General features: G+C 34.4%; 1 protein-coding gene across 1 annotated transcript in view; it reads left to right on the forward strand.

Moving 5' to 3' along the window:
* Positions 1-18727, forward strand: part of syne1b (spectrin repeat containing, nuclear envelope 1b) — a 113746-nt gene that overhangs the window by 28723 nt on the left and 66296 nt on the right. Inside the window, 5 exon segments of the mRNA XM_056476400.1 lie at positions 974-1066; positions 6117-6295; positions 6895-7091; positions 14430-14539; positions 14761-14808. Coding sequence (XP_056332375.1) covers positions 974-1066; positions 6117-6295; positions 6895-7091; positions 14430-14539; positions 14761-14808 — 627 coding nt within the window.

Raw genomic sequence — 18727 nt, forward strand, 5'->3', positions numbered from 1 at the left:
TTGTTTCTTTTCCTACAGCATCTCTTATGATGCCCATGACTGGCTGACCATCAGAGAATTGCACTTTTTTGTTTGTTCACTCACGTTACTCATATGCACAGTGCTTATTTCTAAAGAAGCGAATAAGACTGGCTACATGATTTTGTTTTAGAAGTAAATTGGGCTGTATTTACTTTCTGAATGCACGTTTTTGGTCTTATTCAGCATGATACATCTGGAGATAATGCTGGTTAAAATGGGATATTTTTGCAGATGCACTGACCTCAGATCTGTTATGCAATGTTATTTTTGTATCATTGATATACTATGGTTGGTTTTATTAATACTTTGGTTTAGGTATTTGTCTTGTAGGTATTAGTCTGTTTTTGGTTTAATTCTAGGGAACTATTAAGCAATTAGCTTTTAGTATTTGTGTGCTTTGAATATTTCTAAATTATTATTATAATTTCTTATTATATTGTAATATGTAATTATTATATTGTTATTATTATATTTTATTGTTATTTTAGTACATCAAGTTAAATTATAGGGAGGTTTATTTGATAACTAACTGCAATAGATTGAATGTTTTCAATACTGTAGATTTTATTTCAAGTATTGTTTCAATTGAAGTATCAAAATTAGTCATTGTTTTACAGTTTTAGTTTTAGTCCACTATATTAGCTGGTAACACTTCATTTTGATGGTCTATTTGAGTATTAGTAGACTGTCTGCTTAATATCTGTTGATACTGCTCCTTCAACAGACATTTAACTGACGATAAGAAACTTAGCAAGTAAATGTCAACTTACACTAACCGTAACCTCAACCTTACAGTCTACTTATATCTAATGAGAATTAGTTGGCATGTAGATGCAATGTAACTTATTCAACAAACAGATCATCAAAATAAAGTATGACCAAAGCCTTATAATAACAGTTTAACTATACCTTAGAGTAAGAGTTTCTAACATGACAGGTGTTTATTTTGCAGATCAAACTAGTCAATATCAATGCCACTGACATTGCTGATGGACGCCCGTCAATCGTCTTGGGGCTGATGTGGACTATTATCCTCTATTTTCAGGTAATGTTTTCCAGTTGTGATGCTAGGATTAAGAAAATTGCCGTGTGTCTATAAACAGTCATGTGAAAAAGTTTGAACACCCTATGAATTTCATGGTTTTACATATCAGAATATAATGTTACAAACCCCTGATGTTAGTCTAGGGCGATGGTGGGGTTTGACATTTATAGGTAATTAAAACATATTTATACAAATAGTGAATAAGTGCAAAAGACAACCAAAGTAATATCAAAAATTTTGACTTTATTTACAATACCCAAAAGTGAACAAAAACAACAAGTTAATCAAAATTAAAGAAAATAAAGTAAAGCAAAAATATGTATTTACAATATAGACACCACTGAGACAAATACAAAGACGGAGGACAAACAAGAGAGCTGGCAGAAGGGACATGGGCGGCGCTAAAGAAATGAAAATAACAAAACCCAGACTGTATCTTACTCCCCAGATGCATCTAAAGATATGAAAACAAAATAATTAACATGCGAAGAGTCTTCCGAGTCTTAACTATCTACTCTGTCTATCCAAAAAGTACAAGCGGTGGCGCTTTCCCTCAACCTAATGTACTATACACAATAGTAGTTCTACGTGCTGCAAGATGTATGTCATGTGACCTTCTTACCTGTCCGCTTTGTCCACGCTCTGTAAACAATGTAACAGAAATGGAATGATATATGAGTGACGGATGCATAACGTGCACACACAGAAACAGGCAACAACAACATACACAGTCAGACAGGGTTTTTCTTTCTAACGCAACGCATCAAACAAACACAGAGACAAGCAGGAAAAAAAGGAAAGGGACTGGTGAGGGGTCTGGCGCTGGCTTTTATGACGAGTGGACTTTGCGTATTGGATGTGAAGTAAGAGTGACGAAACCAGGGAAGAAATGACTGACGGCTGAATCAACCAATGAACGGAACCTGAGAATAATGAAAGCAGATACGGGAGAACAGAGTGAGAGAGAGAGAGAGAGAGGGGGGGGGGGGGGCACAAACAGAGCACAAATAACACAAATACATAACACATAATTATAAATAAACAACAACACAGTCCTTGGCAGATCTTAAAATATAAAAGATAAAACATCAGATGAGTAACATCACATGACATCTCATACTGTGTTATTATTTATTTAGTAAAAGTATAGCCAAAATAGAAAAGCCATGAGTGACAAACTGAGAACATCCTATGATTCGGACACTTGTAGATACATTTTTAGCAATACTTACTTAAAGGAGGCCTATTATGTACCTTTTTACAAGAGGTAAAATAAGTCTCTGATATCCTTAGAGTGTGTATGTGAAGTTTCAGCTCAAAATACCCCACGGATCATTTTTTATAACTCTTTTAAACTGCCCCTTTTAGGCTTCAATTCAAGTTGTGCCGTTTTTGGTGGCTGTTACTTAAAATGCAAATGAGATTGTGTTCCCAGCCAGAATTGCATCCCAATTCGCATGCTTGTACTACGCCCAAAAAGTATGTATTTTTTTGTGAAGGAAAAATATATACTTTTGAGTGTGTATCAGAAGAGTATGGAAGCTTTGGGACATACTACTTCCTCGTTAACAGATCGTTGTGTTGCTTGGTTACGTCACCTGTCAATCACCTCCACACATTTCTTTTATATTTAATTACCTAGCTTTTTGGAGAAGCAGCAGCAGGTTAATATCCCACGAGTCTTTCATGCAGAGAAATCTTCTCAGGTCTTTGGATAATTATGCATTCAGATGTTGATGTCCAGACACGTCTTTATATAAGTTCCGTATTGTTGTTACAAATGAAATATGACACAGAAAATGCAGTTGGTTCCAGTAGGCTAGATATTAATTAGCATACAAACATCTTTACTGAAGCCTCTCTACTTGATGGTTGGTCTCGCGCATCCATCATGTTTGTAGTTTATTTACACTTTTCACCCGCGGTTGTAGTTCTAATCGAATTCACGTCCTACGCGCAGTGTACTGTGTGCAATATCAGCGGTTAGAGTATGGTCGGTTCTACACTTAAAAATTTTTAGCCGAAATAGTAAACCATCCAGGAATCTTTAGCATACTCTTTTCAACATACTACGATTTGGGACACACTAATTCTATTTTCAAATACTATTTAGGACGGATAGTATGCGAATTGGGATGCAGCATGAGATCATCACTAATGGGCGGGGCTTTCCCCCTCCAATGACATGTGCAAAGGCAGATCGTCAATCAAAGTGTTTCTGCAGACTGTTTTTATAAAGTCTGATTATATAAAATAGAATTAATGGTCACACTTTACAATAAGGTTCATTAGTTAATGTTAATTAATGCATTTTCTAACATGAACAAGCAATGAACAATACATTTACTACAGTATTTGTTCCTGTTAGTTAACGGTAAGTTAATAATACAGTTGTTTTTTGTTAGTTCATGTTAACTCACCGTGCATTAACTAATGTTAACAAGCATGGACTTGGATGTTAATAATGCATTAGTAAATGTTCAATTATGATTAATAAATGCTGTACAAGTGTTGTTCATGATTGGTTCATGTTTTTAAATGCATTAACTAATGAACCTTATTGTAAAGCGTTACCGAATTACTTAACACTTACCGTTAGAGGCTGGTTGTATTCTATAGTCTATGGGGCAGGACAGTAAATTTGATGTTCTCTCTTCTGGCTGCCGTTATCAGTCTCACACTCTTTGTTTTTTCCTTTTTCTGAAAGTCTTGATAACACCATCATTGGAGTTTCTCTTTTATTATTTCAGCAAATAGGATTGTAAAACATTTTTTGATTTCTGATTTGTTGTACTCTCCCACTCACTGCGCTCTAAGTTTACAAACTATGACGACTTCCACTACTGAGAAACCCAGAAATGTGAAAAGGGTCCATTGCCACCCTTTTTCCAGCAGTTTTTTTGTAACTTTGCTGCTGGGATGTTTGGGATCATTGTTTTATTACAGGACCCAGTTTTGTCGCAGCTTTATCTGTGTGATGGGCATTGTGTTCACACACATCTGAAGCTCCAGACCAACACACAAGCGTTTTATTAGCAGTGCCTGACCTATTTTGCTAACACTATCTGCTAGCACTATAAGTTGTTGTTCACCTGAGGTTTTATTTCTCAAATTTTTAAGACCTGCCAAAGAGCTGATATTGTTTATGTCCTGATATAGAAAGATTGGAATTTAATAGGGTTAACAGGGTTTTTCACATCACTGTATATTTCAGGGTGTCCGCGGGGTCTTAAAAAGTCTTAAATTTTAAAAACAAGGCCTTAAAAGGACTTCAATTTATTGAAATATTGTCTTGTTTGTCTTAAATCATTTTAAACAGGTCTTAATTGTTTTTAGTTTATGTAAAGCTACCCAATCGATCCAACACATCCAATCACCAATAATACAGGACGTTTAGTAAATATATAACTAATATTATAACAGTCTGCTGTGCATGCATTTAGTTTGTTAAGTTTTTTAAGTTACATTGAAAAAAATAGTGTGTATAGAACTAGGGTCTGCTTGTTTTGACACATTATTTAAAATATGTGGCTAAGAAATAAATAATTAGAATTAGTTTTTTGATAAATATTTTTGGTAACACTTTATTTTTTTAAATATTTTTTATGTTTATTGTGAACATTTAATTGAGTACAATCATACAGCATTTCAAGGTACATTGGTATCACAGTATTCGAACTTAAGTGGTGTAAACAATTATGTACATTATTGTCAGGTGAATTTACTACACAGTAGTACTCAAATTTTGTAAATTATAAAATGAAAAACAGCATAAAGAGAGAAGAAAATAAAAAATTATAAGAAAAAGATAAAATATAAATATAATAATCAAAAATAAATGGAAATTAAAGCACTATTTACATCCAGGGTAAGAACACATGTCATAATATAATTCCTTCCAGAATAATCTCAACTGACCATCTTCATTATACACATGGGGATGTCACACATTATAATATGAATAAGTATAACCGTATACATGTACATACATTAGCATATATTTATTTATCAGAACATCATCTTCTATTAATTAATAGCAACAAAGTCGGGTCTTCTAACTAAAATATATTCAACCCATTTCCTCCATTTTGTCAGGAATATATCCTTCTTTAAATTGATGACAAAAGTGATTTTTTTCCATTGTGTAGATCTCAATAGTTGCGTCTATCCAATTACTAAGGGTTAGTCGCTCTTGCTGTAGCCATTTGCGTGTGATTGCTTTTTTGCTGGCAGCCATGAGAGCACGCATAAGGTATTTATTGTCTGCCGTTACTGTATCTGGATCCACACAGCCAAAATATAACAATTTATTTTCTAGAGGTATATCTTTTTCAAATATGTTCAAGAGCCTCCTGTATTTCTTTCCAATATTCTTGAATATACATACATTCCCAAAATATATGATAATGGTTTGCTTTATTGCATCCGCAGTTACACCAGAATTTTAGAGACTTATTTGTATATTTGGCTGTTAGTGCTGGCGTTTTAAAATATCTAATAATGTTTTTCCAACAGTTTTCTTTCCAGTTTAATGAACTTGTTGATTTCCATTGAAATTCCCATTTATTTGTCCACCCTTCATCAGTGAAGGTTGTTCCACTTTCTGTCTGCCATTTTTCTTTTATATAATTTGGGTAACACTTTATTTTGATGGTCCATTTGAGTATTAGTAGACTGTCTGCTTAATATCTGTTGATACTGCTGCTAAACAGACATTTTGCAAGAAACTTTGCAAGTACATGTCAACTTACACTAACCCTAACCCCAACCCCAACCTAACAGTCTACTTATAATCTAATGGGAATTAGTTGGAATATTTGCAATGTAACTTAATTCAACAAACGGACCATCAAATTGAAGTGTGACGATATTTTTTTTCTGCTGGGTCATTAAAAAATCCTTAGCGTTTAGCCCTATATAAGTCTGAAATGTAATTCTTGATGGTCTTAAAAAGGTCTTAAAAAGTCTTCAGTTTGACTTGGTGAAACCTGCAGAAACCCTGTATTTGCATGTGTATTTGTTAAGGCTGTATCCTGTCAAACTCTTGCAGATTGAGGAGCTGACCAGTAATCTTCCAGCGCTTCAGGCTTTATCAAGCAGTGCGTCTTCAGTGGACAGCATGGCCAGCTCTGAGACCGGAAGCCCACCGATGAAACGCAAGGTGGTCACCAAGTTTCAGGGCAATGCCAAAAGAGCCCTGCTCAGATGGGTCCAAAACACAGCAACAAAGTATGTCTTTTATTTGCATTAGGTCATTTAGCAGACGCTTTTGTCCAAAGTGACTTACAATTGAGGAGCCATTCGGTGATTCAACAAGAAAATGGCCACACTTTACAATAATGTTTCATTAGTTGATGCTAGTTAATGGATTTACTAACACGAACTAAGTTTAAACAATACTTGTACATTATTTATTGATCATAGTTCAACATTTACTAATGCATTAGTAAAATCCAGATTAACATGTTTGTTAACATTAGTTAATGTACCATAAGTTAGCATGAACTAACAAAGAACAACTTTATTTCCAATAACTAACTTTAACTAACATGAATAAATACTGTAATAAATGGATTATTCATTGTTTGTTCATGTTAGTAAATACATTAACTTACATTAACTAATACAACCTTATTATAAAGTGTGATCGAAAAAAATATTACTTCCCACTAGCAAACTTACTTGTTAGTTAAAAGAAAATTCAAATATAAAACAAGTTGTATCTGAATGCTTTTAAAGTAACTATTTAAAATGGATGTCAACCAACATGAACTGAATTAGCCTAATTGTAAATAAGACCCCTAATAAGCCATTATTTCTTTTGCAAGGCGTCTTGGGATTGAAGTTAAAGACTTTGGTCCTAGTTGGCGCAGCGGCGTGGCCTTCCATTCTGTCATTCACGCCATTCGGCCAGAACTCGTGGACATGGACGTCGTGAGGAAAAGAAGCAATCGAGAAAACCTGGAAGAGGCGTTCAGTGTAGCAGAGAACGAGCTGGGAATACCACGCTTACTAGATCCTGAAGGTACTGATGTGGCTTGTTTTTCTGAGGAAATCTCTTTCATTTCCCTTGAGATGAGCTATGTAGAATTTTAGAATCACAACATTGTATTAACAGGATTTTTGGTGTGTGTTATATAATTATCTTTTATTTACTTTGAATTGCAATTTAAATAAGATTATCAAAATTATTAGCCCTCCTGTGAAATTTATTTTCTTCTTCAGATATTTCCCAAGTCATGTTTAACAGAGCAAGAACGTTTTCTATTAAATTTACATTTTCTAAATATTTTTATGTTAGAAGAAAAATCTGACAAAAATTAAAAATTTTGCTGACCAAAAATGGTTACAGCTCGAAATACCTCAAACTGGTGACTGGTTTGACATAATTTATAAAATCTAAAAGATACAGAGGCTAGCAATGAGTCATCGTTTACAGACTGATTAGTTTAATAATCTATAGAGAAAATGGGTAGAATATATTCTCCCAGTAAGTAAGTAAGTAAGTAAGTAAGTAAGTAAGTAAGTAAGTAAGTAAGTAAGTAAGTAAGTAAGTAAGTAAGTAAGTAAGTAAGTAAGTAAGTAAGTAAGTAAGTAAGTAAGTAAGTAAGTAAGTAAGTAAGTAAGTAAGTAAGTAAGTAAGTAAGTAAGTAAGTACCATTAAGACCACACTTAATATAAAATGTATAATAGTCAGATAGATGTGAATTTTATTTTGTTTAGGTTATGTGTTATGTTTTAATGAGAGAACACATACAAAAAATAGTGAGAACAATACATATTTAAAAAAATAAAATTAAGATTTAAGGTGCTAAAAGTACCATCCTCACAGTTTCATATGTATATAGTTTATGGGGGAAAAGTGTAAGACTGGGCGCCACAATATGTGAACAATTGAATTGTAATTGAAAAGCAACAAATCAGTTTTATCTGTTTTCTTTTTGATGGTATACAAACAATTATGAGTGTGTTGATTTGATTGTTCTTATGAAGTCCTTTAAACGTTAATTTAATTTCTGTATTTATTTATTTATGGAATCTTTGTATTTTATGTTGGCAACGCAGTGGCGCGCAGTAGGTAGTGCTGTCGCCTCACAGCAAGAAGGTCGCTGGTTCGAGCCTCTGCTGGGTCAGTTGGCGTTTCTGTGTGGAGTTTGCATGTTCTCCCTGCGTTCGCGTGGGTTTCCTCCGGGTGCTCCGGTTTCCCCCACAGTCCAAAAACATGTGGTACAGGTTAATTGGTTAGGCTAAATTGTCCGTAGTGTATGTGTGTGTGAATGAGTGTGTATGTGTTTCCCAGTGATGGGTTGCAGCTGGAAGGGCATCCGCTGCATAAAACAAATACTGGATGAGTTGGCGGTTCATTCCGCTGTGGCGACCAAAGATTAAAAAAGGGACTAAGCCGACAAGAAAATGAATGAATGTATTTTATGTTGTCTTTCAATTTTACAATATCTAGATTCCTCTGTTTGGTTGTTTTGTGTACTCAGTGTGGAAAACTGTATATACCATACATCTGTATGTACAGATGCATCCAAATTATGGTAAAAAGCCTTGGAGTAACGATTGATGACCAACTAAACTTCTCTGACCACATTTCTAGAACTGCTCGATCTTGCAGATTAGCACTCTATAACATCAGAAAGGTCCGACCCTTCCTATCTGAACATACAGCTCAACTCATTGTTCAAGCTCTTGTTCTCTCCAAACTGGACTATTGCAACTCTCTACTAGCCGGGCTTCCAGCTAACTCTATCAAACCTCTTCAGCTGCTTCAGAACGCAGCAGCACGAGTGGTCTTTGATGAACCCAAAAGAGCACATGTCACTCTGCAACTCACCCGTTTGCACTGGCTGCCAGTTGCTGCTCGCATCAAATTCAAAGCTCTGATGTTTGCTTACAAAGCGACCTCTGGCTTTGCTCCTTCGTATCTGCTCTCACTTCTGCAGATATATGTGCCCTCCAGAAACTTGCGTTCTGTAAATGAACGTCGCCTCGTTGTTCCATCCCGAAGAGGGAAGAAATCACTTTCCCGAACTCTCACATTCAATCTGCCCAGTTGGTGGAATGAACTCCCTAACTGCATCAGAACAGCAGAGTCACTTGCTGTCTTCAAGAAACGACTAAAAACTCAACTGTTTAGTCTCCACTTTCCTTCCTAATCTGTAACTGCCTCTCTGGCTATACCACTAACTGTACTCTCTCTTAAAAAAAAAAAAAATTTACTAATGCTTTGCTTCTTAGACTTTACACACCTGAAACTTGTCTATAGCACTTGTTCACTGCTGCTCTGATAGTTGTGTAAATTGCTTCCTTGTCCTCATTTGTAAGTCGCTTTGGATAAAAGCGTCTGCTAAATGACTAAATGTAAATGTAAATATACATTTGGAAACTGAAAAAAAAACCGTAATGGAGGGAAAAAATTAGGAAAACATTTTTTTAGGTGTAACAAGTTGGAAAATGTTTTTGACCCAATAGTTTTTTTTTTATTTGTAAAAAAGCAAAAATAAAAAGATTAAAATATTCATTCTAACAAATACATTATATTACTGAAACTATAGCTGTTTCCCTAATGAAGCATCATACACATATTAAAGCGCACTTTTTCTTTCTAGTGACAACATACTGCTTGCATTATTTACCCTCCAATAGAACAGAGCAAAAACACACAAATTGTAATGCAACATATCAGTGGTTCTAAAATGACAGTGAATATACATTAAAGTAGACGACTACTCCACTGATACTAATACTGTGTGACTGATTCAGTCGATGATCTGTTGTGCTTTTGAAGAGCCACTCGTTTGTTTGAGTTGATGTGAAAAGACGCCACTTAATTATACTGGGGATCCGCCATCATCGGGCCTCATTACAGACAGACGCTTTTATCGTTTATGTAGGTCATGCTGTTATTCAAGCATGACATCAGGCCAGATCAAATACACACAGCGTGACATCATGATGTGATGTAGGAGAAGCCCTTTGAAGATGCTATAAATAGCCTCACTTGGCTCTTCAGGTTAGTGGATCGTTAAATAGGATATCAAGTGTATGGAGCGCCTGAGGATTCATTTTGTTGAATGTTAAATCGAGGCCTTTTCTAAAAAAATAAACACTCTTAGGTTGTTTGAGTATGTTATATTATATATTGAACACTGTAATTACCATAGACTGTAAAATATATGGATGTATCCGTGACGTCACCCATAGATTTCTGAACACTGCAAAAGAAGCTACAAGTAGGCACGGCCAACCGTCGCCATTTTGTTCGAGCGTCATCGCACCCACGGCGGGATACCAAACAAGGGCAAAGAGGCGGAGAGTGAGCGGAGCTACAGACACCTGCTGGTACTTTGCTTAGACCTGGCAGAAAGACTTTACTATAGGAGAAACGCTTGATACTTTATTACCTGCGACTCGTTTGTGTTCTGACCACATGTGCTTGGCTGTACACTATATCAATAAAGTGTTTAGACTTTCAAAAACATTGTAGTAATACATTGAGCCACTAAACATTGCTCTTATGATGTTTTTCTACAGGAGGAAACGTAAATTACTTCCAAACACTTCAGATAGAGTCTGTGTTAGTAAATGCAGGACTATTGATGAACTCCAGCATAACACTGTATGATAACGCTTCAGATGACTGTTCTAGAGCCTACAGCTAATCAATCTGTCACGGGTCTAAAGAAAAATATAAATGATAAATGATCTTAAATAAAACACACACATTTATAGAGATGGTGTATAAGTATATAACTTTACTCACATGGGAAACGGAGGCCACATGAATGGTTTGTGAGCACAATTAAGTGCACATATAAGTCCCATATCATCGGATAATTGTAAGAAATAAGTACAAAAGGCAGCTGACTGTGTAAAGCCACATAAAACAACACAAAAATACGATGAATATGCCGAGATCAGTGGCTAATCTGCCAGATTCAGCTGAGGTGAAGTGACAGCGACCAGCGAGACCTAGCTGTCACTCAAGTGGCCACGCCCTTAATTATGCAAACTTAATATAACCTAATAAAAAGGAAATGGATGAGTTATAAAAAAATTCACCTCCCTCATAGTTGTCATGGAGGGTAATAATAGCTATATGAACCAAAATCGTTCTTTGTACCAGGCTGTAAACACCTTTTTTTCTGCTGTAATTCTAGCAGTGGGCTCAATTAAAATTTGCTCTATTATGGAGCCAGGACTAGCGGAATTTTGATGAATTGCAGTTTCAGTTACTTCCGTATTGGAGGTTGCCGCTTGGTAATTACCAGGGTCAGACAGAATCTACTGACATTTTTTTTGCTATTTCTGTGCAGAATTTTGCACTTATTTAAAATGAGCTGAATCGACACAGTTCTTTTTTCATCAATATAGTATTTTCACATCAACAATTTACCCAATTATTTCAATATACATGTAAACATTCTTTTCTAGCCACCCTCCACCCCTGTCCCATGCTCACTAGACAGAACACTTAAATGGACATAATTAGGAGACATTGAGCTGATGTGTAAAATAGAGGAAATAAACAAGTAAATGAATAAACAATGATGGCAAATGAAAGATTAAAGCAGAGTCACATTATCCCATCATTTTCAGTCAATGTAACGTCCAAATTATTCATGTATACAATAAATATGCCCTAAATCTTTTCAAACATTGATGATTTTTTTAAGATTAATCATTATTCTTAAACAGGAACATAAGACGAAAGTTCTCTAAGCTATACAGTAACACTAAAAAATATGACTTGGTGGTTTCCATTGTATAGCTATGCATCTCTTTGCTGCTATCAGAGCCATTTTAATTAAGCGTAAATTCTTCCTTTGACTGAGTTGAAGAAATGGTTCATCCCCCAGTAACATAAATCTTGGATCAGGTGGAAGCTTACCATTAACAATTTTGTTAATAGTTATTATTATATTTCTCCAATAGGTTTTGTATTAGATTAGATTAGATTCAACTTTATTGTCATTACACATGTACAAGTACAAGGCAACGAAATGCAGTTCCGGTCTAACCAGCAGTGCAATAGCAGCAAGTGCAGGATCAGGTATAAGTTATGAAGTGCAGTTATAGAAAAATTATGGTGATATTTACAGATGGATGTACTATGAACATTATATACAGGTTGTATTAGCTATGAACAGATTTACAATAAATGAATATATGTACAGGATACTATTAATAGCAGAAGTGTGCAGATAGATAAACATAATTAGAAATGTCCATGTGCAGTGGGTGTGTACAGTTCAAATAAATGAATCAGTGCAATGAATATGTGCAAACTTTAAATGTGCAAATGTTAAATAGTGCAGAACGTGTCCAAAACATATTTAATAATGTACCAATCACAGTTTTACATCTAGAGCAACATTCTGACACAATTCTTGAGATTTTTTCGGGACAACTCAATAGTTTTATGTTCAATCCACTTAAATTTGTAAAGACAATTACGTTAACTTAATCAGTTTGTGTTGGGAGAGCATGACGGAATTGTGTGGAGCCCTGCATTTTTTACAGTGTTGTTTACAATGCAAATCCAATTAGATCCACTTGTTTGGTAAACAAAGCAAGTCTCTCATATAATATATCGACTAAAGCACAGAAAATATTACTTGTAAACAATAAAAAAAATTACAAACTGTGTTGTAAATAAATCATATAAACATATTAGTTATTAATTCATTCATTCATTTTCCTTCAGCTTAGTACCTTATTTATCAGGGATGAACCATCAACTATTCCAGCATATGTTTTAGGCAACGGATGCCCTTCCAGCCACAACCCAGTACTGGGAAACACCCATACACTCTCACATACACACACACTCATTCACTATGGCCAATTTAGTTTATTTAATTCACCCATAGTGCATGTGTTTGGACTGTGGGGGAAACCAGAGCAGCCGAAGGAAACCCACACCAACACAGGAAGAACATGCAAATTTCTCCACACAGAAATGCCAACTGGTCAAGCCGGGACTCGAAGCAGCAACCTTCTTGCTGTAAGGTGACAGTGCTAACCACTTAGCCCCCGTGCTGCCCTTTAGTCAATAATTTTACTGAAATTATTATAAAAACTTTTTTACACATTTACATAAGTGGATAAACAGGTTCAGTGATAAATCTGTGAAAATCTGCACATTTCTGTGCACAGATTCCGTGTGGGCCTACGTATTACTAATACAATGCTATTGTTTCTCCTGATTGGTTTCTAGAGCATTCTGGGTGGTTACTAGACAATTACAAAATGTGATTTAGAGATTTGATGGATGGATATTCGGTATTGTTCTTATTTCTGCTCTTGGAAATGTAATTTGGAAAATGTATTTATTTATAGCTTTTTATTAATGTACAGGATGGTTTGTTAGGATAAGATAATATTTGGCTATTTTAGGGGCGGCATGGTGGCACAATACTAAGTTTTAATATACTTAAGGAAGGAAATGTACAACATTTCTTAATGGAAGATGATCTATACTTAATACTCTCATGATTTTTGATAATAAGTCAAATTGATATTTTTACGCATACAATGTCATTTTGGCTTTTCCCCACAAATAAACCCATGCAACTTAAGACCAGTCTTGTGGTCCAGGGTTACATATGACATTTAAAATCGTTAGGTAGAAGATCCATGTTAAGATTTCTAATATTATTTATTAGAAACACTTCTGTGCACATATTAAAGGTTATTTTTGTGTAGGAACAAAATGTGCATGCAAGACTAAACAGCAACATATTCAATGCTTATGTAAACAAATTAACTTTTTAAAAACTTTTTATACATTTTTAAAAACTTTTTGTAACATTATAAATGACTTTTCTCTTACAACTGACTAAATAAGAATGTTTTTACTGTATGTAAGGTTAGAGTTAATTATTTTATTTTATTTTATTTTATTTTATTTATAATTTATTTTATTTTTATTTTAGTTTTTATTTCATTTTTAATTTAATTTAATTTAATTTAATTTTATTTTATTTTATTTTATTTTATTTATTATTTTATTTTTTAATTAATTAATTTATTTATTTTATTTTTTATTTATAATTTATTTTATTTTGTGTTATGTTATTTTATTTTATTTATAATTAATTAATTTTGTTATAATTTAACTTTATTATATTATATTTTATTTTATATAGATTTCATATATATTTAGATTTTATATATTTAGCTGTGGATTCTGTTTTAACGTCAATTTACTGTAGAAATTTATAATTTTTTTTCTAGTGCACTAATCCTCAAACTAAAACAGCATGGATGAATAGATATAATGATAAAAACACATGGAGTTCCCCTTGAGGGGTTCAAACCTCCAACTTAGTTTTTTTTGTTTGTTATTTTGCAGATGTGGATGTGGACAAGCCTGATGAGAAATCCATAATGACCTATGTAGCTCAGTTCCTGAAGCACTACCCAGATCCCCACCAGTCTGAGACAGATGGACAGCAAGAGGAGGTACGCTTTAGCGCTGTTGCTAAAAATACACTAGCCGCTTGCTGTTGCTGTTAAATGTAATCACTGCTGTAGTCATTAGACAAAGCTCATTTAATGTTGTCCATCACGATGTGAAATCCATTCATTTTATTCTAGAATCACACCCGTAATGCATTCCTCTGCACACCCATAATGCTCACTCTGTCTCTGTTTGTGTGACTCGCGTTCATGTGCATTCGTAGCTGGTTCGCTCCATTCCTACATTCGCTCTCTCTATCCCGGCGCTACAGGTAAGAGCTGATTATTACGTCTCACCTGCATGAGATTCATTTAGTGGATGAGATATTTTCATGAAATTATGCCATATGAGCTTTAAAGGGGACCTATTATGAAAAAATCACTTTTATAAGGGGTTTAAACAAGGGATCTATGTAGCGACAGTCACCAAAATGCCACAATCAGAATCAAAGCATCAAAGGAGCAGTCTCAAAGAGTTATAAAAACATTATTTGTCTGGTATTTTGAGCTGAAACTTCACATACACACTCCAGGGACATCAGATGCGTATTTTACATCTTGTAAAAAGGGGATTAATTTAGAGAAACAATATTTTAAAATCAAATATTAAATATAATGGATTATATGCATTTGTTAAATTACTACTATTAAATCACATTGTGTAACTTAAAGTTCGAATGAAATCTAAATTGCTAGTCTTAAAGGGGTAGTTCACTCATCAATTGTGTCATCACACACCATTTACTTGTTTCAAACATTCTTTATTGGTTTCATTCTTCTGTTGAACACAAAAGAAGATATTTAGAAAAATGTTAGAAACCTGTAACCATTGACTTCCATAGTATTTGTTTTTCCTACTATTGAAGTGATTGGTTTTAGGTTTTCAGCTTTCTTCAAAATATCTTCTTTTGTGTTCAACAGAAAAAAGAAACTCTGGGGAAGAGTAAATAGTAAATAAATGTTAATTTTTGGGTGAACTATGCCTTTACGGTGAACAATTAATCCTTGAAAGTTAATCCACTGAAAAAGAAGTGTGTACTGGTAATCTTTAACTAAAATCTGACACTCTGGAATTGCAGTCCTTCTCTGATTAGCCACGCCCCTCTTATCATTTGTTTGCTGCAAGTGAAACATGAGAGCGGGACACACAAAAACAAAACCCCGCCCCCTTTCTCAATATTCTGGTTCAGTTGTAAATACGTCCTCATTCTGTAATTAAAGTCTGCAGTAAATTCCGGTTCATGTAAACTTAAAGTTTTACAATCTGTGACTTCGCTTTCTAAACATGCCGGTTTCTATATAACTACGTTGAAGATTGACACAAATGTAATAAATACATTTGCACTCATATTTTCTTAAAGGTTAAATGCTCTCTTGTAGATTGCACTGAGAAATGTCACAGCATGTCACAATCATCAGCGATCTAGTCCATACCCTCTTAAGGCCCAAGGTGTTTTTTACATGCATTTTTTATCTCTCTTTGCTATTTGGGCTTATTGGAACCTGATTAGAATAAAAACCTAAGTATCATCTTTTGATACGATGTACTTTTAGAGTAAAATTATGTCCATATATGTGGACTTGTTATCCGAATTTACATAAAACACTTTTTCCTGAATGTTTTTAATGCATATTTAACATAGACATTTTTTTGGGAACTTGCTTTGACTATCAGAGAGTAAAAACTATTTTTTTCCCACATTTTGGACACTTAAAAATAGTGTTTGGGACATTTTCAATGCTGCAAAACAGTTGCAGGATGACACTGTATGTCTGTAACAAAATATAAAACATTCAAAGTATTTTAAACAGCCACTTAAGAGCTAAAATGTGCTGTTCACGTATGTGGACACTCAAGCCCTAGGAGGATACAGATTACTGGGGAACTACAAATCTGCCACCAAAAGAACTACACATCCCATTTTACCTGTTCACACACACACCTGTTCCGGATCATCGATGATGGCACACACACACAGACACACAGCTGAAGCACATCATTGAATCATTAACTGGACTATAAAGACACCTCTCTTTGCAACACACATTGCTGAGTCTTGTTTACCCTGCGTAGCACTACAAAGCGTTTTCCATTGTCTAGTCTTCCATTGTATTATTCTTTGCCGCCTAGCCTGACCCATTGCTTGTGTATTTTGACGTCATTTATTTGATTTCCCTCATGCTCCAGTTTGCTCCTGTTCCTGACCATTGCCTACACAGCCTTGCTTTAATAAACTGCACGTGGATCCCCCAACTCCATTGTCAGCATCCGATCGTTACACAGCATAAGAAAGTACACAAACAGCAACATATTTAATACTTTTGTAGACATATATTTACAAAATAAAAGCATTTTAAAAACTACATAGACGGCGGAAGCATGATGCATGATGATCTATATCAGTGGATCTCAAACTTTTGAACCAGCGACCCCCAATGTAAGATCGTCAATAACTCGCGACCCCCGCCCCCACTATCAAAGCACATACAAACAATAAAAATTGCTTTTTTTAAGCTGTTCACAATATTTTAACTACATTTACTATACATTACAGGGCTCAAAATTAACATTTTTGCTTGGTAGTACTGGTGCTCCTATCTTTAAAAATGTAGGCGCACCAGCCAAAATTTAGTGGCTCCCACCAATTATCGCACTGTTGCTACAAGTCTTATATAAACAGATTTATTGCATTTGAAATCAACACTAATCAAAACTAACAAGCAATATATATATATATATATATATATATATATATATATATATATATATATATATATATATATATATATATATATATATATATATATATATATATTTATATATATATATATATATATATATATATATATTTATATATATATGCATGCGTGAGGAAAATATGTCTCAATGAAGAAAATAAATTTTTATAACATAATTGAGTGACCAAAAGATATGACAGACGGACCGCTCACCGGCCCTGCACACACTGCTTAACATGAATTCATTAATGAATCTGTTAATCTAAGAATCTCTCGTGCTTATAGTGTGTAGATGTGGCAAACAGTTACCTGAAAATTTTGTCCCACAGACTTTACAGTGAATGCTTTAGTTATTTTCGTAGCGAACATAGCCAATGGAAGTCTTTTATCCACTCTTCAATAAATGTAGATGGTGGATTAACATTCACCACATGATCAGTAATCAGATGTGCTATTATTTGTAGCTTTAGGTGGTTTCTAAAACTAAATCTGTCAGTGTTGTTTTCATTCTCATCTGCAGCGCTTTACATTTTCGCGGTTGTAGCTCCTGTCATCTGAAGACAGGAGGCGTTGACTGAGTGATTGACAGTGGATTTTAACCAATCATTCGTGTTCAGTTCTTAAAGCAGTGGTCCAATAAGAAGAGCACAAAGGCGGGGCAATCGTTGAAGGCTTTGTTTACTGCGGCAAGTTGACATGACAAGTTTTAAACTGTTCCTGAGCGCTGCGTTTCAAGTACAAAGATGCATTCTGCCTGAATGTGTCCTAAATACTTTATGAATCAGTAATATCTTTTTTAAAAATCTGAAAATATTAGCTTTCACATGTAATATTGAAAAATATTTATTATAATCACTGAAAATTACACAATTTTTAAATCACTCTCGCGACCCCTTGAAATTATTCTGCGACCCCCGCAGGGGTCGCGACCCCCAGTTTGAGACCCACTGATCTATATAATCAAAAACTATGTTTACTGTACTATTTTTGAACCTTACTATAGTAAAGTACTTGAATTAATCTGTTGTAATTATGGCTTATAATTATTATAGGATTTTACAGTATTTTAAACACTTTGTTAATGAATTAAACAGCTTGCTACAATAGTGAACTGATAAACTAATACACAATCTAGTATACCTTAGTTTTTACTACAGTAAACTGGTGTATTGTAGTATAATATAGTCTATAGTTGTTGTTTTACCACAGTAACAAGTATAGAATTACAACAACAGATTAAATCAAGCACTGTACTATAGTATTGTTCAAAAATACTACTATACTAGTATTCACTATGCATTACTGTAGGATTTTTTCTGTGGGGTATGATGCAAGACAGGTGATGATCCGGATTGACACACAAACACACCATTTTAAGAAAGATACTAATACAAATCTGCAGTATAGCCAAAACACTTAGGATAGAGTAGTTATTTATGGCATAATATTTAT

This window comes from Danio aesculapii, chromosome 17 (assembly GCF_903798145.1).
Source record: "Danio aesculapii chromosome 17, fDanAes4.1, whole genome shotgun sequence".
In the NCBI taxonomy this organism is placed as follows: Eukaryota; Metazoa; Chordata; class Actinopteri; order Cypriniformes; family Danionidae; genus Danio; species Danio aesculapii.